The sequence below is a fragment of the Drosophila serrata genome, unplaced genomic scaffold (genome assembly GCF_035046125.1).
Source record: "Drosophila serrata isolate PLE 108 unplaced genomic scaffold, ASM3504612v1 contig_334, whole genome shotgun sequence".
Classification (NCBI taxonomy): domain Eukaryota; kingdom Metazoa; phylum Arthropoda; class Insecta; order Diptera; family Drosophilidae; genus Drosophila; species Drosophila serrata.
In genome coordinates, this window is record NW_028257232.1 from 1,814,733 (window position 1) to 1,836,183 (window position 21,451).

Below are 21,451 nucleotides of genomic sequence, written 5' to 3' on the forward strand. Positions count from 1 at the left end.
TGCCAACTGGTCGGCGGCACTCGAAGTGCTAAGTAGCTAGAAGTGGATACGACGCTGTGGATGCTGCGCCTCCGCGCCAAGTGGCGTGGCAATCAATTATCCGTTTTCTGGCTATTGGATTTGCGCCTATTTGTGCACAGTGTAACGAACTTTGCTCGAGCCAGGTTCGGGAGGAGGCACCAGGCGGGCCCCCTCCGACCGCTGGATTACATCAATCATTTTCATATTTACAGAGTGGCCGATGCTCGGGCTCCGACCTTTTAACGTCACCATAAATGTTGACCAAAACTTTGGGAATCGTTTCCGCGAAATTACTAGTATCTTGGACAAACAAGGGATCAGAGTTGGATGTGCTATGTGCCCCTCATCCGTATTTGCAGTCGAGAAATAAACTGCAAAAAGAAGAGTTTCAATTATAAAACAGTTTAATCTCCTATCAGATGGCTTTGTTTTGAATAATCGTTATTGGCGGCACAATTGTGGTTAACACTATCAGCTCCGATTAGACTATCAGCTCTTGTACTGTATTATGGTGCACAAGTACCGCCAGAGATTAACTGGAACTCGGAAAATATAAATCTGTGCCACGCCTTATCTGGAGACATGATGAATGGGCTTCCCACCTTCCAGATTACACCTGAAGCTAGACATCCCCGTCAGTCTTAACGAGTAAAGTTCAATGGGTAATGTTATACGGCCGAGCGGTGACTCAACCCTTAACTTACTGATAATCCCAAAATGATTATAGCTCAGCCGGTTGGCTTTCTCCTGGTGGTCATTTGGGTCTTTAGAAGAGCACCGCCTTTGGTCAGGCCACTTTATAATGGATATAAAACGCCCGTACCATAAACTTTACGATATCGTTGCTGAATTTTATGGAAAAAATCCAAATTACCTATCGGGAATCGGGGATGATCGCGAATTTCGCCGTTTCGTGATAGGTGATAAGCCGCTGACTATGGCCCTATATAAGGAGTCCGAATCGATACACCTCCAATAACTTTTCCGGACCGGGTGTATGTGGAAATGTCGCTGCGCTTGGGACTGCTGCTTTTGGGGCTACTGGCCCCGTTGATCCTTGTGGAATCCGCCCTCATAAACCCCCTCATTGTGGGTGGCGATCAGGCGGATATCGCCAACTATCCGTACCAGGTATCGGTTCGTCTGGAGACCTACATGCTGCTCCACATATGCGGTGGCAGTATCTACGCCCCCAAGGTGGTGGTCACAGCCGCTCACTGCATCAAGGGACGCTTTGCATCCTACATCCGGATCGTAGCTGGCCAGAACTCAATAGCAGACCTGGAGGAGGAGGGAGTGAAGGTCAGCAAGCTGATCTACCACAGCGGCTACAACAAGAAAACCTTTGTTAATGACATTGGTCTGATCATCACCCGCGAGGCGCTGGAGTACTCCGCTCTAGTACAGCCCATTGCTTTGGCGGTGGAGGCTCCTCCTTCGGGTGCCCATGCCGTGGTCAGTGGCTGGGGCAAACGGACCGAAGAGGATGAAGCCCTGCCAGCCCTGCTACGTGCCGTCCAGCTGCAGATTGTGGAGAGGAACACCTGCGGAGCTCAGTACCTGACTAAGGACTACACCATCACGGATGAGATGCTCTGCGCTGGATTCTTGGAGGGCGGCAAAGACACCTGCAACGGAGATTCTGGCGGTCCCCTCGTCGTTGACGGAGTTCTGGTGGGCATCGTATCCTGGGGCGTGGGTTGCGGCAGGGAGGGATTCCCAGGAGTGTACACCAGCGTCAACTCGCACATCGCCTGGGTGGAGGAGCAGGCGGAGCCGTACCTCTAGGGGGAATTCTCTAAAGAGAGGAGGCCCTTCACGGCCTGAAAGCGAACAAAGTCAACGAACAAAATATGACTTACTTAATTACTGACTAAATTTACCTTGTTTATCTAGTTTTTTTTATGGAGATAGCACCAATAAATTCTCGCATTATGGGAATGATGGACTTTAGATACTTACTTGAGAGCTTAACTACCAAGCTTGGCTCATAGATCAGGGCTCACCAATAAATTCTCAAGTTTAAGGGGATGATTATGCTGAACCTTAGCTAGTTATCTGAGAACTTGACTATCAAGCTTGGCTCTTAGATAAGAGCTGACCAATAAATCCTCAAGTTAAAGGGGGTGGTTATGCTGAACTTTAGTTGGTTATATAACTTACTATCAAGGTAGGCTCATAGATCAGGGTCCACAAGTAAGCTTACTTCGGAAAACTAAAGTTTATAGTTATTACTAAAGGTGCATTACCATTTTTTAATCGATATTAACTATAAGTTTATATGAAATTTTTCGGCAAATTTTCATGATGTAACCCCGTTCCTTTTTTCCGAAAAATGGGAAATTTCTGAAAAAAAATGTTATCGGCCGGAAAAAAGCTAGAAAAAAAGAACTGTAGATCCTGATCAAGAATATATATGATTAATGGATTCGGAAATGGTTCTTTCACTTTATTTTAAGCTTCTGACTGAAGGTGAGTTACCATTTTTTAATCGATATTAACCATATTTTTATATGAAAATTTTCGGCAAATTAAAATTTAAAAATCTCACAACTAAGCCAAAAATGCATTAATTTCAATTCGGAAGGCGGTCGCATGCTAATTTTTAGCAGGTTAACAAAACTGCATACTCCATTTAACACGTGAATTTTTGGACGATTTTTGCACATTTTCATGACGTAAAATAAATATTTGACATTTTTCCGAAAATTGAAAATTTTATAAGGGTTTACATCATTAAAATTGCCAAAAATTGACAACAAATTGAATTTTTTAAATTTGAAAAATGAGTATGTAGCTTTGTTAATCTACTAAAAACTAGCATAGAACAGCTTTCCGAATTAAAATCAATGATTTTTTGGCTTAGTTATGAGTTTTTTAAACTATGATTTTTGGGAAAAATGTTCTGATTTATACCTTTTTTCGGGTTTTTATAATTTTAGTCAGAAACTTATAACAGCATCAACAAACGCAGTATGCAGATTTGTAAGTGCTATAAAAACTTGCGCAGAAAAGCTTTCCGATTCAAAATTAATGCTATTTTGGCTTAATGCTGATGTTCGGAAAACCTCGATTATTTAAGAAAATTGTCTGTTTTTATACCTTTTTGCAGATTATAGCTTCAGTCAGAAGATTAAAACGCAGTAAAGGAGTCATTTCCGACCCTATAAACCATATATATTCTTGATCAGCATCAACAGCCCAATCGTTCTAGCCTTGTCCGGTCGAAAAATAAATTTTTCGCTTTTTTCCGAAAATTGAAAATTTTATAAGGGGTTACATCATTAAAATTGACAAAATTTGACAACAAATTGAATTTTTTAAATTTGAAAACTGAGTATGCAGCTTTGTTAATCTACTAAAAACTAGCATAGAACAGCTTTCCGAATTAAAATCAATGATTTTTTGGCTTAGTTATGAGTTTTTTAAACTATGATTTTTGGGAAAAATGTTCTGTTTTATACCTTTTTTCGGGTTTTTATAATTTTAGTCAGAAACTTATAACAGCATCAACAAACGCAGTATGCAGATTTGTTAGTGCTATAAAAACTTGCGCAGAAAAGCTTTCCGATTCAAAATGAATGCTATTTTGGCTTAATGCTGATGTTCGGAAAACCTCGATTATTTAAGAAAATTGTCTGTTTTTATACCTTTTTGCAGATTATAGCTTCAGTCAGAAGATTAAAACGCAGTAAAGGAGTCATTTCCGACCCTATAAACCATATATATTCTTGATCAGCATCAACAGCCCAATCGTTCTAGCCTTGTCCGGTCGAAAAATAAATTTTTCGCTTTTTTCCGAAAATTGAAAATTTTATAAGGGGTTACATCATTAAAATTGCCAAAATTTGACAACAAATTGAATTTTTTAAATTTGAAAACTGAGTATGCAGCTTTGTTAATCTACTAAAAACTAGCATAGAACAGCTTTCCGAATTAAAATCAATGATTTTTTGGCTTAGTTATGAGTTTTTTAAACTATGATTTTTGGGAAAAATGTTCTGTTTTTATACCTTTTTTCGGGTTTTTATAATTTTAGTCAGAAACTTATAACAGCATCAACAAACGCAGTATGCAGATTTGTTAGTGCTATAAAAACTTGCGCAGAAAAGCTTTCCGATTCAAAATTAATGCTATTTTGGCTTAATTATGATGTTCGGAAAACCTCGATTATTTAAGAAAAATGTCTGGTTTTATACCTTTTTGCAGATTATAGCTTCAGTCAGAAGATTAAAACGCAGTAAAGGAGTCATTTCCGACCCTATAAACCATATATATTCTTGATCAGCATCAACAGCCCAATCGTTCTAGCCTTGTCCGGTCGAAAAATAAATTTTTCGCTTTTTTCCGAAAATTGAAAATTTTATAAGGGGTTACATCATTAAAATTGCCAAAATTTGACAACAAATTGAATTTTTTAAATTTGAAAACTGAGTATGCAGCTTTGTTAATCTACTAAAAACTAGCATAGAACAGCTTTCCGAATTAAAATCAATGATTTTTTGGCTTAGTTATGAGTTTTTTAAACTATGATTTTTGGGAAAAATGTTCTGTTTTTATACCTTTTTTCGAGTTTTTATAATTTTAGTCAGAAACTTATAACAGCATCAACAAACGCAGTATGCAGATTTGTTAGTGCTATAAAAACTTGCGCAGAAAAGCTTTCCGATTCAAAATGAATGCTATTTTGGCTTAATTATGATGTTCGGAAAACCTCGATTATTTAAGAAAAATGTCTGGTTTTATACCTTTTTGCAGATTATAGCTTCAGTCAGAAGATTAAAACGCAGTAAAGGAGTCATTTCCGACCCTATAAACCATATATATTCTTGATCAGCATCAACAGCCCAATCGTTCTAGCCTTGTCCGGTCGAAAAATAAATTTTTCGCTTTTTTCCGAAAATTGAAAATTTTATAAGGGGTTACATCATTAAAATTGCCAAAATTTGACAACAAATTGAATTTTTTAAATTTGAAAACTGAGTATGCAGCTTTGTTAATCTACTAAAAACTAGCATAGAACAGCTTTCCGAATTAAAATCAATGATTTTTTGGCTTAGTTATGAGTTTTTTAAACTATGAGTTTTGGGAAAAATGTTCTGTTTTTATACCTTTTTTCGGGTTTTTATAATTTTAGTCAGAAACTTATAACAGCATCAACAAACGCAGTATGCAGATTTGTTAGTGCTATAAAAACTTGCGCAGAAAAGCTTTCCGATTCAAAATGAATGCTATTTTGGCTTAATTATGATGTTCGGAAAACCTCGATTATTTAAGAAAAATGTCTGGTTTTATACCTTTTTGCAGATTATAGCTTCAGTCAGAAGATTAAAACGCAGTAAAGGAGTCATTTCCGACCCTATAAACCATATATATTCTTGATCAGCATCAACAGCCCAATCGTTCTAGCCTTGTCCGGTCGAAAAATAAATTTTTCGCTTTTTTCCGAAAATTGAAAATTTTATAAGGGGTTACATCATTAAAATTGCCAAAATTTGACAACAAATTGAATTTTTTAAATTTGAAAACTGAGTATGCAGCTTTGTTAATCTACTAAAAACTAGCATAGAACAGCTTTCCGAATTAAAATCAATGATTTTTTGGCTTAGTTATGAGTTTTTTAAACTATGAGTTTTGGGAAAAATGTTCTGTTTTTATACCTTTTTTCGGGTTTTTATAATTTTAGTCAGAAACTTATAACAGCATCAACAAACGCAGTATGCAGATTTGTTAGTGCTATAAAAACTTGCGCAGAAAAGCTTTCCGATTCAAAATGAATGCTATTTTGGCTTAATTATGATGTTCGGAAAACCTCGATTATTTAAGAAAAATGTCTGGTTTTATACCTTTTTGCAGATTATAGCTTCAGTCAGAAGATTAAAACGCAGTAAAGGAGTCATTTCCGACCCTATAAACCATATATATTCTTGATCAGCATCAACAGCCCAATCGTTCTAGCCTTGTCCGGTCGAAAAATAAATTTTTCGCTTTTTTCCGAAAATTGAAAATTTTATAAGGGGTTACATCATTAAAATTGCCAAAATTTGACAACAAATTGAATTTTTTAAATTTGAAAACTGAGTATGCAGCTTTGTTAATCTACTAAAAACTAGCATAGAACAGCTTTCCGAATTAAAATCAATGATTTTTTGGCTTAGTTATGAGTTTTTTAAACTATGATTTTTTATACCTTTTTTCGGGTTTTTATAATTTTAGTCAGAAACTTATAACAGCATCAACAAACGCAGTATGCAGATTTGTTAGTGCTATAAAAACTTGCGCAGAAAAGCTTTCCGATTCAAAATGAATGCTATTTTGGCTTAATTATGATGTTCGGAAAACCTCGATTATTTAAGAAAAATGTCTGGTTTTATACCTTTTTGCAGATTATAGCTTCAGTCAGAAGATTAAAACGCAGTAAAGGAGTCATTTCCGACCCTATAAACCATATATATTCTTGATCAGCATCAACAGCCCAATCGTTCTAGCCTTGTCCGGTCGAAAAATAAATTTTTCGCTTTTTTCCGAAAATTGAAAATTTTATAAGGGGTTACATCATTAAAATTGCCAAAATTTGACAACAAATTGAATTTTTTAAATTTGAAAACTGAGTATGCAGCTTTGTTAATCTACTAAAAACTAGCATAGAACAGCTTTCCGAATTAAAATCAATGATTTTTTGGCTTAGTTATGAGTTTTTTAAACTATGATTTTTGGGAAAAATGTTCTGTTTTTATACCTTTTTTCGGGTTTGTTATGAGTTTTTTAAACTATGATTTTTTATACCTTTTTTCGGGTTTTTATAATTTTAGTCAGAAACTTATAACAGCATCAACAAACGCAGTATGCAGATTTGTTAGTGCTATAAAAACTTGCGCAGAAAAGCTTTCCGATTCAAAATTAATGCTATTTTGGCTTAATTATGATGTTTGGAAAGCTCAGATTATTTAAGAAAATTGTCTGTTTTTATACCTTTTTGCAGATTATAGCTTCAGTCAGAAGATTAAAACGCAGTAAAGGAGTCATTTCCGACCCTATAAACCATATATATTCTTGATCAGCATCAACAGCCCAATCGTTCTAGCCTTGTCCGGTCGAAAAATAAATTTTTCGCTTTTTTCCGAAAATTGAAAATTTTATAAGGGGTTACATCATTAAAATTGCCAAAATTTTACAACAAATTGAATTTTTTAAATTTGAAAACTGAGTATGCAGCTTTGTTAATCTACTAAAAACTAGCATAGAACAGCTTTCCGAATTAAAATCAATGATTTTTTGGCTTAGTTATGAGTTTTTTAAACTATGATTTTTGGGAAAAATGTTCTGTTTTTATACCTTTTTTCGGGTTTTTATAATTTTAGTCAGAAACTTATAACAGCATCAACAAACGCAGTATGCAGATTTGTTAGTGCTATAAAAACTTGCGCAGAAAAGCTTTCCGATTCAAAATTAATGCTATTTTGGCTTAATTATGATGTTCGGAAAACCTCGATTATTTAAGAAAAATGTCTGTTTTTATACCTTTTTGCAGATTATAGCTTCAGTCAGAAGATTAAAACGCAGTAAAGGAGTCATTTCCGACCCTATAAACCATATATATTCTTGATCAGCATCAACAGCCCAATCGTTCTAGCCTTGTCCGGTCGAAAAATAAATTTTTCGCATTTTTCCGAAAATTGAAAATTTTATAAGGGGTTACATCATTAAAATTGCCAAAATTTGACAACAAATTGAATTTTTTAAATTTGAAAACTGAGTATGCAGCTTTGTTAATCTACTAAAAACTAGCATAGAACAGCTTTCCGAATTAAAATCAATGATTTTTTGGCTTAGTTATGAGTTTTTTAAACTATGATTTTTGGGAAAAATGTTCTGTTTTTATACCTTTTTTCGAGTTTTTATAATTTTAGTCAGAAACTTATAACAGCATCAACAAACGCAGTATGCAGATTTGTTAGTGCTATAAAAACTTGCGCAGAAAAGCTTTCCGATTCAAAATGAATGCTATTTTGGCTTAATTATGATGTTCGGAAAACCTCAGATTATTTAAGAAAAATGTCTGTTTTTATACCTTTTTGCAGATTATAGCTTCAGTCAGAAGATTAAAACGCAGTAAAGGAGTCATTTCCGACCCTATAAACCATATATATTCTTGATCAGCATCAACAGCCCAATCGTTCTAGCCTTGTCCGGTCGAAAAATAAATTTTTCGCATTTTTCCGAAAATTGAAAATTTTATAAGGGGTTACATCATTAAAATTGCCAAAATTTGACAACAAATTGAATTTTTTAAATTTGAAAACTGAGTATGCAGCTTTGTTAATCTACTAAAAACTAGCATAGAACAGCTTTCCGAATTAAAATTAATGATTTTTTGGCTTAGTTATGAGTTTTTTAAACTATGAGTTTTGGGAAAAATGTTCTGTTTTTATACCTTTTTTCGGGTTTTTATAATTTTAGTCAGAAACTTATAACAGCATCAACAAACGCAGTATGCAGATTTGTTAGTGCTATAAAAACTTGCGCAGAAAAGCTTTCCGATTCAAAATGAATGCTATTTTGGCTTAATTATGATGTTCGGAAAACCTCAGATTATTTAAGAAAAATGTCTGGTTTTATACCTTTTTGCAGATTATAGCTTCAGTCAGAAGATTAAAACGCAGTAAAGGAGTCATTTCCGACCCTATAAACCATATATATTCTTGATCAGCATCAACAGCCCAATCGTTCTAGCCTTGTCCGGTCGAAAAATAAATTTTTCGCTTTTTTCCGAAAATTGAAAATTTTATAAGGGGTTACATCATTAAAATTGCCAAAATTTGACAACAAATTGAATTTTTTAAATTTGAAAACTGAGTATGCAGCTTTGTTAATCTACTAAAAACTAGCATAGAACAGCTTTCCGAATTAAAATCAATGATTTTTTGGCTTAGTTATGAGTTTTTTAAACTATGATTTTTGGGAAAAATGTTCTGTTTTTATACCTTTTTTCGAGTTTTTATAATTTAAGTCAGAAACTTATAACAGCATCAACAAACGCAGTATGCAGATTTGTTAGTGCTATAAAAACTTGCGCAGAAAAGCTTTCCGATTCAAAATGAATGCTATTTTGGCTTAATTATGATGTTCGGAAAACCTCAGATTATTTAAGAAAATTGTCTGTTTTTATACCTTTTTGCAGATTATAGCTTCAGTCAGAAGATTAAAACGCAGTAAAGGAGTCATTTCCGACCCTATAAACCATATATATTCTTGATCAGCATCAACAGCCCAATCGTTCTAGCCTTGTCCGGTCGAAAAATAAATTTTTCGCATTTTTCCGAAAATTGAAAATTTTATAAGGGGTTACATCATTAAAATTGCCAAAATTTGACAACAAATTGAATTTTTTAAATTTGAAAACTGAGTATGCAGCTTTGTTAATCTACTAAAAACTAGCATAGAACAGCTTTCCGAATTAAAATTAATGATTTTTTGGCTTAGTTATGAGTTTTTTAAACTATGAGTTTTGGGAAAAATGTTCTGTTTTTATACCTTTTTTCGGGTTTTTATAATTTTAGTCAGAAACTTATAGCAGCATCAACAAACGCAGTATGCAGATTTGTTAGTGCTATAAAAACTTGCGCAGAAAAGCTTTCCGATTCAAAATTAATGCTATTTTGGCTTAATTATGATGTTCGGAAAACCTCGATTATTTAAGAAAAATGTCTGTTTTTATACCTTTTTGCAGATTATAGCTTCAGTCAGAAGATTAAAACGCAGTAAAGGAGTCATTTCCGACCCTATAAACCATATATATTCTTGATCAGCATCAACAGCCCAATCGTTCTAGCCTTGTCCGGTCGAAAAATAAATTTTTCGCATTTTTCCGAAAATTGAAAATTTTATAAGGGGTTACATCATTAAAATTGCCAAAATTTGACAACAAATTGAATTTTTTAAATTTGAAAACTGAGTATGCAGCTTTGTTAATCTACTAAAAACTAGCATAGAACAGCTTTCCGAATTAAAATTAATGATTTTTTGGCTTAGTTATGAGCTTTTTAAATTATGATTTTTGGGAAAAATGTTCTGTTTTTATACCTTTTTTCGGGTTTTTATAATTTTAGTCAGAAACTTATAACAGCATCAACAAACGCAGTATGCAGATTTGTTAGTGCTATAAAAACTTGCGCAGAAAAGCTTTCCGATTCAAAATGAATGCTATTTTGGCTTAATTATGATGTTCGGAAAACCTCAGATTATTTAAGAAAAATGTCTGGTTTTATACCTTTTTGCAGATTATAGCTTCAGTCAGAAGATTAAAACGCAGTAAAGGAGTCATTTCCGACCCTATAAACCATATATATTCTTGATCAGCATCAACAGCCCAATCGTTCTAGCCTTGTCCGGTCGAAAAATAAATTTTTCGCATTTTTCCGAAAATTGAAAATTTTATAAGGGGTTACATCATTAAAATTGCCAAAATTTGACAACAAATTGAATTTTTTAAATTTGAAAACTGAGTATGCAGCTTTGTTAATCTACTAAAAACTAGCATAGAACAGCTTTCCGAATTAAAATCAATGATTTTTTGGCTTAGTTATGAGTTTTTTAAACTATGATTTTTGGGAAAAATGTTCTGTTTTTATACCTTTTTTCGGGTTTTTATAATTTTAGTCAGAAACTTATAACAGCATCAACAAACGCAGTATGCAGATTTGTAAGTGCTATAAAAACTTGCGCAGAAAAGCTTTCCGATTCAAAATTAATGCTATTTTGGCTTAATGATGATGTTCGGAAAACCTCGATTATTTAAGAAAATTGTCTGTTTTTATACCTTTTTGCAGATTATAGCTTCAGTCAGAAGATTAAAACGCAGTAAAGGAGTCATTTCCGACCCTATAAACCATATATATTCTTGATCAGCATCAACAGCCCAATCGTTCTAGCCTTGTCCGGTCGAAAAATAAATTTTTCGCATTTTTCCGAAAATTGAAAATTTTATAAGGGGTTACATCATTAAAATTGCCAAAATTTGACAACAAATTGAATTTTTTAAATTTGAAAACTGAGTATGCAGCTTTGTTAATCTACTAAAAACTAGCATAGAACAGCTTTCCGAATTAAAATCAATGATTTTTTGGCTTAGTTATGAGTTTTTTAAACTATGATTTTTGGGAAAAATTGTCTGTTTTTATACCTTTTTTCGGGTTTTTATAATTTTAGTCAGAAACTTATAACAGCATCAACAAACGCAGTATGCAGATTTGTTAGTGCTATAAAAACTTGCGCAGAAAAGCTTTCCGATTCAAAATTAATGCTATTTTGGCTTAATTATGATGTTTGGAAAACTCAGATTATTTAAGAAAATTGTCTGTTTTTATACCTTTTTGCAGATTATAGCTTCAGTCAGAAGATTAAAACGCAGTAAAGGAGTCATTTCCGACCCTATAAACCATATATATTCTTGATCAGCATCAACAGCCCAATCGTTCTAGCCTTGTCCGGTCGAAAAATAAATTTTTCGCATTTTTCCGAAAATTGAAAATTTTATAAGGGGTTACATCATTAAAATTGCCAAAATTTGACAACAAATTGAATTTTTTAAATTTGAAAACTGAGTATGCAGCTTTGTTAATCTACTAAAAACTAGCATAGAACAGCTTTCCGAATTAAAATTAATGATTTTTTGGCTTAGTTATGAGTTTTTTAAACTATGATTTTTGGGAAAAATGTTCTGTTTTTATACCTTTTTTCGGGTTTGTTATGAGTTTTTTAAACTATGATTTTTTATACCTTTTTTCGGGTTTTTATAATTTTAGTCAGAAACTTATAACAGCATCAACAAACGCAGTATGCAGATTTGTTAGTGCTATAAAAACTTGCGCAGAAAAGCTTTCCGATTCAAAATTAATGCTATTTTGGCTTAATTATGATGTTTGGAAAACTCAGATTATTTAAGAAAATTGTCTGTTTTTATACCTTTTTGCAGATTATAGCTTCAGTCAGAAGATTAAAACGCAGTAAAGGAGTCATTTCCGACCCTATAAACCATATATATTCTTGATCAGCATCAACAGCCCAATCGTTCTAGCCTTGTCCGGTCGAAAAATAAATTTTTCGCACTTTTCCGAAAATTGAAAATTTTATAAGGGGTTACATCATTAAAATTGCCAAAATTTGACAACAAATTGAATTTTTTAAATTTGAAAACTGAGTATGCAGCTTTGTTAATCTACTAAAAACTAGCATAGAACAGCTTTCCGAATTAAAATTAATGATTTTTTGGCTTAGTTATGAGCTTTTTAAATTATGATTTTTGGGAAAAATGTTCTGTTTTTATACCTTTTTTCGGGTTTTTATAATTTTAGTCAGAAACTTATAGCAGCATCAACAAACGCAGTATGCAGATTTGTTAGTGCTATAAAAACTTGCGCAGAAAAGCTTTCCGATTCAAAATGAATGCTATTTTGGCTTAATTATGATGTTCGGAAAACCTCGATTATTTAAGAAAATTGTCTGTTTTTATACCTTTTTGCAGATTATAGCTTCAGTCAGAAGATTAAAACGCAGTAAAGGAGTCATTTCCGACCCTATAAACCATATATATTCTTGATCAGCATCAACAGCCCAATCGTTCTAGCCTTGTCCGGTCGAAAAATAAATTTTTCGCATTTTTCCGAAAATTGAAAATTTTATAAGGGGTTACATCATTAAAATTGCCAAAATTTGACAACAAATTGAATTTTTTAAATTTGAAAACTGAGTATGCAGCTTTGTTAATCTACTAAAAACTAGCATAGAACAGCTTTCCGAATTAAAATCAATGATTTTTTGGCTTAGTTATGAGTTTTTTAAACTATGATTTTTGGGAAAAATGTTCTGTTTTTATACCTTTTTTCGGGTTTTTATAATTTTAGTCAGAAACTTATAACAGCATCAACAAACGCAGTATGCAGATTTGTTAGTGCTATAAAAACTTGCGCAGAAAAGCTTTCCGATTCAAAATGAATGCTATTTTGGCTTAATTATGATGTTCGGAAAACCTCGATTATTTAAGAAAATTGTCTGTTTTTATACCTTTTTGCAGATTATAGCTTCAGTCAGAAGATTAAAACGCAGTAAAGGAGTCATTTCCGACCCTATAAACCATATATATTCTTGATCAGCATCAACAGCCCAATCGTTCTAGCCTTGTCCGGTCGAAAAATAAATTTTTCGCATTTTTCCGAAAATTGAAAATTTTATAAGGGGTTACATCATTAAAATTGCCAAAATTTGACAACAAATTGAATTTTTTAAATTTGAAAACTGAGTATGCAGCTTTGTTAATCTACTAAAAACTAGCATAGAACAGCTTTCCGAATTAAAATCAATGATTTTTTGGCTTAGTTATGAGTTTTTTAAACTATGATTTTTGGGAAAAATGTTCTGTTTTTATATCTTTTTTCGGGTTTTTATAATTTTAGTCAGAAACTTATAACATCATCAACAAACGCAGTATGCAGATTTGTTAGTGCTATAAAAACTTGCGCAGAAAAGCTTTCCGATTCAAAATTAATGCTATTTTGGCTTAATTATGATGTTTGGAAAGCTCAGATTATTTAAGAAAATTGTCTGTTTTTATACCTTTTTGCAGATTATAGCTTCAGTCAGAAGATTAAAACGCAGTAAAGGAGTCATTTCCGACCCTATAAACCATATATATTCTTGATCAGCATCAACAGCCCAATCGTTCAAGCCTTGTCCGGTCGAAAAATAAATTTTTCGCACTTTTCCGAAAATTAAAAATTTTATAAGGGGTTAAAAATTGCCAAAATTTGACAACAAATTGAATTTTTTAAATTTGAAAACTGAGTATGCAGCTTTGTTAATCTACTAAAAACTAGCATAGAACAGCTTTCCGAATTAAAATCAATGATTTTTTGGCTTAGTTATGAGTTTTTTAAACTATGATTTTTGGGAAAAATGTTCTGTTTTTATACCTTTTTTCGGGTTTTTATAATTTTAGTCAGAAACTTATAGCAGCATCAACAAACGCAGTATGCAGATTTGTTAGTGCTATAAAAACTTGCGCAGAAAAGCTTTCCGATTCAAAATTAATGCTATTTTTATTATTTAAGAAAATTGTCCGTTTTTATACCTTTTTGCAGATTATAGCTTCAGTCAGAAGATTAAAACGCAGTAAAGGAGTCATTTCCGACCCTATAAACCATATATATTCTTGATCAGCATCAACAGCCCAATCGTTCTAGCCTTGTCCGGTCGAAAAATAAATTTTTCGCACTTTTCCGAAAATTGAAAATTTTATAAGGGGTTACATCATTAAAATTGCCAAAATTTGACAACAAATTGAATTTTTTAAATTTGAAAACTGAGTATGCAGCTTTGTTAATCTACTAAAAACTAGCTAAGAACAGCTTTCCGAATTAAAATCAATGATTTTTTGGCTTAGTTATGAGTTTTTTAAACTATGATTTTTGGGAAAAATGTTCTGTTTTTATACCTTTTTTCGGGTTTTTATAATTTTAGTCAGAAACTTATAACAGCATCAACAAACGCAGTATGCAGATTTGTTAGTGCTATAAAAACTTGCGCAGAAAAGCTTTCCGATTCAAAATGAATGCTATTTTGGCTTAATTATGATGTTCGGAAAACCTCAATTATTTAAGAAAAATGTCTGGTTTTCTACCTTTTTGCAGATTATAGCTTCAGTCAGAAGATTAAAACGCAGTAAAGGAGTCATTTCCGACCCTATAAACCATATATATTCTTGATCAGCATCAACAGCCCAATCGTTCAAGCCTTGTCCGGTCGAAAAATAAATTTTTCGCACTTTTCCGAAAATTAAAAATTTTATAAGGGGTTACATCATTAAAATTGCCAAAATTTGACAACAAATTGAATTTTTTAAATTTGAAAACTGAGTATGCAGCTTTGTTAATCTACTAAAAACTAGCATAGAACAGCTTTCCGAATTAAAATCAATGATTTTTTGGCTTAGTTATGAGTTTTTTAAACTATGATTTTTGGGAAAAATGTTCTGTTTTTATACCTTTTTTCGGGTTTTTATAATTTTAGTCAAAAACTTATAACAGCATCAACAAACGCAGTATGCAGATTTGTTAGTGCTATAAAAACTTGCGCAGAAAAGCTTTCCGATTCAAAATTAATGCTATTTTGGCTTAATTATGATGTTCGGAAAACCTCAATTATTTAAGAAAAATGTCTGGTTTTCTACCTTTTTGCAGATTATAGCTTCAGTCAGAAGATTAAAACGCAGTAAAGGAGTCATTTCCGACCCTATAAACCATATATATTCTTGATCAGCATCAACAGCCCAATCGTTCTAGCCTTGTCCGGTCGAAAAATAAATTTTTCGCACTTTTCCGAAAATTGAAAATTTTATAAGGGGTTACATCATTAAAATTGCCAAAATTTGACAACAAATTGAATTTTTTAAATTTGAAAACTGAGTATGCAGCTTTGTTAATCTACTAAAAACTAGCATAGAACAGCTTTCCGAATTAAAATCAATGATTTTTTGGCTTAGTTATGAGTTTTTTAAACTATGATTTTTGGGAAAAATGTTCTGTTTTTATACCTTTTTTCGGGTTTTTATAATTTTAGTCAGAAACTTATAACAGCATCAACAAACGCAGTATGCAGATTTGTTAGTGCTATAAAAACTTGCGCAGAAAAGCTTTCCGATTCAAAATTAATGCTATTTTGGCTTAATTATGATGTTCGGAAAACATCGATTATTTAAGAAAATTGTCTGTTTTTATACCTTTTTGCAGATTATAGCTTCAGTCAGAAGATTAAAACGCAGTAAAGGAGTCATTTCCGACCCTATAAACCATATATATTCTTGATCAGCATCAACAGCCCAATCGTTCTAGCCTTGTCCGGTCGAAAAATAAATTTTTCGCTTTTTTCCGAAAATTGAAAATTTTATAAGGGGTTACATCATTAAAATTGCCAAAATTTGACAACAAATTGAATTTTTTAAATTTGAAAACTGAGTATGCAGCTTTGTTAATCTACTAAAAACTAGCATAGAACAGCTTTTCGAATTAAAATCAATGATTTTTTGGCTTAGTTATGAGTTTTTTAAACTATGATTTTTGGGAAAAATGTTCTGTTTTTATACCTTTTTTCGGGTTTTTATAATTTTAGTCAGAAACTTATAACAGCATCAACAAACGCAGTATGCAGATTTGTTAGTGCTATAAAAACTTGCGCAGAAAAGCTTTCCGATTCAAAATGAATGCTATTTTGGCTTAATTATGATGTTCGGAAAACCTCAGATTATTTAAGAAAAATGTCTGGTTTTCTACCTTTTTGCAGATTATAGCTTCAGTCAGAAGATTAAAACGCAGTAAAGGAGTCATTTCCGACCCTATAAACCATATATATTCTTGATCAGCATCAACAGCCCAATCGTTCTAGCCTTGTCCGGTCGAAAAATAAATTTTTCGCACTTTTCCGAAAATTGAAAATTTTATAAGGGGTTACATCATTAAAATTGCCAAAATTTGACAACAAATTGAATTTTTTAAATTTGAAAACTGAGTATGCAGCTTTGTTAATCTACTAAAAACTAGCATAGAACAGCTTTCCGAATTAAAATCAATGATTTTTTGGCTTAGTTATGAGTTTTTTAAACTATGATTTTTGGGAAAAATGTTCTGTTTTTATACCTTTTTTCGGGTTTTTATAATTTTAGTCAGAAACTTATAACAGCATCAACAAACGCAGTATGCAGATTTGTTAGTGCTATAAAAACTTGCGCAGAAAAGCTTTCCGATTCAAAATTAATGCTATTTTGGCTTAATTATGATGTTCGGAAAACATCGATTATTTAAGAAAATTGTCTGTTTTTATACCTTTTTGCAGATTATAGCTTCAGTCAGAAGATTAAAACGCAGTAAAGGAGTCATTTCCGACCCTATAAACCATATATATTCTTGATCAGCATCAACAGCCCAATCGTTCTAGCCTTGTCCGGTCGAAAAATAAATTTTTCGCTTTTTTCCGAAAATTGAAAATTTTATAAGGGGTTACATCATTAAAATTGCCAAAATTTGACAACAAATTGAATTTTTTAAATTTGAAAACTGAGTATGCAGCTTTGTTAATCTACTAAAAACTAGCATAGAACAGCTTTTCGAATTAAAATCAATGATTTTTTGGCTTAGTTATGAGTTTTTTAAACTATGATTTTTGGGAAAAATGTTCTGTTTTTATACCTTTTTTCGGGTTTTTATAATTTTAGTCAGAAACTTATAACAGCATCAACAAACGCAGTATGCAGATTTGTTAGTGCTATAAAAACTTGCGCAGAAAAGCTTTCCGATTCAAAATGAATGCTATTTTGGCTTAATTATGATGTTCGGAAAACATCGATTATTTAAGAAAATTGTCTGTTTTTATACCTTTTTGCAGATTATAGCTTCAGTCAGAAGATTAAAACGCAGTAAAGGAGTCATTTCCGACCCTATAAACCATATATATTCTTGATCAGCATCAACAGCCCAATCGTTCTAGCCTTGTCCGGTCGAAAAATAAATTTTTCGCACTTTTCCGAAAATTGAAAATTTTATAAGGGGTTACATCATTAAAATTGCCAAAATTTGACAACAAATTGAATTTTTTAAATTTGAAAACTGAGTATGCAGCTTTGTTAATCTACTAAAAACTAGCATAGAACAGCTTTTCGAATTAAAATCAATGATTTTTTGGCTTAGTTATGAGTTTTTTAAACTATGAGTTTTGGGAAAAATGTTCTGTTTTTATACCTTTTTTCGGGTTTTTATAATTTTAGTCAGAAACTTATAACAGCATCAACAAACGCAGTATGCAGATTTGTTAGTGCTATAAAAACTTGCGCAGAAAAGCTTTCCGATTCAAAATGAATGCTATTTTGGCTTAATTATGATGTTCGGAAAACCTCAATTATTTAAGAAAAATGTCTGTTTTTATACCTTTTTGCAGATTATAGCTTCAGTCAGAAGATTAAAACGCAGTAAAGGAGTCATTTCCGACCCTATAAACCATATATATTCTTGATCAGCATCAACAGCCCAATCGTTCTAGCCTTGTCCGGTCGAAAAATAAATTTTTCGCTTTTTTCCGAAAATTGAAAATTTTATAAGGGGTTACATCATTAAAATTGCCAAAATTTGACAACAAGCTCAGATTATTTAAGAAAATTGTCTGTTTTTATACCTTTTTGCAGATTATAGCTTCAGTCAGAAGATTAAAACGCAGTAAAGGAGTCATTTCCGACCCTATAAACCATATATATTCTTGATCAGCATCAACAGCCCAATCGTTCTAGCCTTGTCCGGTCGAAAAATAAATTTTTCGCACTTTTCCGAAAATTAAAAATTTTATAAGGGGTTACATCATTAAAATTGCCAAAATTTGACAACAAATTGAATTTTTTAAATTTGAAAACTGAGTATGCAGCTTTGTTAATCTACTAAAAACTAGCATAGAACAGCTTTCCGAATTAAAATCAATGATTTTTTGGCTTAGTTATGAGTTTTTTAAACTATGATTTTTGGGAAAAATGTTCTGTTTTTATACCTTTTTTCGGGTTTTTATAATTTTAGTCAGAAACTTATAACAGCATCAACAAACGCAGTATGCAGATTTGTTAGTGCTATAAAAACTTGCGCAGAAAAGCTTTCCGATTCAAAATGAATGCTATTTTGGCTTAATTATGATGTTCGGAAAACCTCAATTATTTAAGAAAAATGTCTGTTTTTATACCTTTTTGCAGATTATAGCTTCAGTCAGAAGATTAAAACGCAGTAAAGGAGTCATTTCCGACCCTATAAACCATATATATTCTTGATCAGCATCAACAGCCCAATCGTTCAAGCCTTGTCCGGTCGAAAAATAAATTTTTCGCACTTTTCCGAAAATTAAAAATTTTATAAGGGGTTACATCATTAAAATTGCCAAAATTTGACAACAAATTGAATTTTTTAAATTTGAAAACTGAGTATGCAGCTAGCATAGAACAGCTTTCCGAATTAAAATCAATTATTTTTTGGCTTAGTTATGAGTTTTTTAAACTATGATTTTTGGGAAAAATGTTCTGTTTTTATACCTTTTTTCGGGTTTTTATAATTTTAGTCAGAAACTTATAACAGCATCAACAAACGCAGTATGCAGATTTGTTAGTGCTATAAAAACTTGCGCAGAAAAGCTTTCCGATTCAAAATGAATGCTATTTTGGCTTAATTATGATGTTCGGAAAACCTCAATTATTTAAGAAAAATGTCTGTTTTTATACCTTTTTGCAGATTATAGCTTCAGTCAGAAGATTAAAACGCAGTAAAGGAGTCATTTCCGACCCTATAAACCATATATATTCTTGATCAGCATCAACAGCCCAATCGTTCTAGCCTTGTCCGGTCGAAAAATAAATTTTTCGCTTTTTTCCGAAAATTGAAAATTTTATAAGGGGTTACATCATTAAAATTGCCAAAATTTGACAACAAGCTCAGATTATTTAAGAAAATTGTCTGTTTTTATACCTTTTTGCAGATTATAGCTTCAGTCAGAAGATTAAAACGCAGTAAAGGAGTCATTTCCGACCCTATAAACCATATATATTCTTGATCAGCATCAACAGCCCAATCGTTCTAGCCTTGTCCGGTCGAAAAATAAATTTTTCGCACTTTTCCGAAAATTAAAAATTTTATAAGGGGTTACATCATTAAAATTGCCAAAATTTGACAACAAATTGAATTTTTTAAATTTGAAAACTGAGTATGCAGCTTTGTTAATCTACTAAAAACTAGCATAGAACAGCTTTCCGAATTAAAATCAATGATTTTTTGGCTTAGTTATGAGTTTTTTAAACTATGATTTTTGGGAAAAATGTTCTGTTTTTATACCTTTTTTCGGGTTTTTATAATTTTAGTCAGAAACTTATAACAGCATCAACAAACGCAGTATGCAGATTTGTTAGTGCTATAAAAACTTGCGCAGAAAAGCTTTCCGATTCAAAATGAATGCTATTTTGGCTTAATTATGATGTTCGGAAAACCTCAGATTATTTAAGAAAAATGTCTGTTTTTATACCTTTTTGCAGATTATAGCTTCAGTCAGAAGATTAAAACGCAGTAAAGGAGTCATTTCCGACCCTATAAACCATATATATTCTTGATCAGCATCAACAGCCCAATCGTTCAAGCCTTGTCCGGTCGAAAAATAAATTTTTCGCACTTTTCCGAAAATTGAAAATTTTATAAGGGGTTACATCATTAAAATTGCCAAAATTTGACAACAAATTGAATTTTTTAAATTTGAAAACTGAGTATGCAGCTTTGTTAATCTACTAAAAACTAGCATAGAACAGCTTTCCGAATTAAAATCAATGATTTTTTGGCTTAGTTATGAGTTTTTTAAACTATGATTTTTGGGAAAAATGTTCTGTTTTTATACCTTTTTTCGGGTTTTTATAATTTTAGTCAGAAACTTATAACAGCATCAACAAACGCAGTATGCAGATTTGTTAGTGCTATAAAAACTTGCGCAGAAAAGCTTTCCGATTCAAAATGAATGCTATTTTGGCTTAATTATGATGTTCGGAAAACCTCAGATTATTTAAGAAAAATGTCTGTTTTTATACCTTTTTGCAGATTATAGCTTCAGTCAGAAGATTAAAACGCAGTAAAGGAGTCATTTCCGACCCTATAAACCATATATATTCTTGATCAGCATCAACAGCCCAATCGTTCTAGCCTTGTCCGGTCGAAAAATAAATTTTTCGCACTTTTCCGAAAATTGAAAATTTTATAAGGGGTTACATCATTAAAATTGCCAAAATTTGACAACAAATTGAATTTTTTAAATTTGAAAACTGAGTATGCAGCTTTGTTAATCTACTAAAAACTAGCATAGAACAGCTTTCCGAATTAAAATCAATGATTTTTTGGCTTAGTTATGAGTTTTTTAAACTATGATTTTTGGGAAAAATGTTCTGTTTTTATACCTTTTTTCGGGTTTTTATAATTTTAGTCAGAAACTTATAACAGCATCAACAAACGCAGTATGCAGATTTGTTAGTGCTATAAAAACTTGCTCAGAAAAGCTTTCCGATTCAAAATTAATGCTATTTTGGCTTAATTATGATGTTCGGAAAACCTCAATTATTTAAGAAAAATGTCTGGTTTTATACCTTTTTGCAGATTATAGCTTCAGTCAGAAGATTAAAACGCAGTGAAGGAGTCATTTCCGACCCTATAAACCATATATATTCTTGATCAGCATCAACAGCCCAATCGTTCTAGCCTTGTCCGGTCGAAAAATAAATTTTTCGCTTTTTTCCGAAAATTGAAAATTTTATAAGGGGTTACATCATTAAAATTGCCAAAATTTGACAACAAATTGAATTTTTTAAATTTGAAAACTGAGTATGCAGCTT

The 21,451-nt window shown here is 32.1% G+C and overlaps 1 protein-coding gene across 1 annotated transcript; it reads left to right on the forward strand.

Moving 5' to 3' along the window:
* Positions 1-882: 882 nt before the first annotated feature.
* LOC110178481 (trypsin delta) lies at positions 883-1,962 on the forward strand. The gene has a single exon (XM_020945622.2). The coding sequence runs from the start codon at positions 1,027-1,029 to the stop codon at positions 1,807-1,809; it is 783 nt and encodes a 260-aa protein (XP_020801281.2). The 5' UTR covers positions 883-1,026; the 3' UTR covers positions 1,810-1,962.
* The last annotated feature ends 19,489 nt before the right edge of the window (positions 1,963-21,451 follow it).

What these genes read in the sequence shown, in the direction of transcription:
- LOC110178481 (XM_020945622.2), top strand. Translation starts at nt 1,027, where the DNA reads ATGTCGCTGCGCTTGGGACTGCTGCTTTTGGGGCTACTGGCCCCGTTG.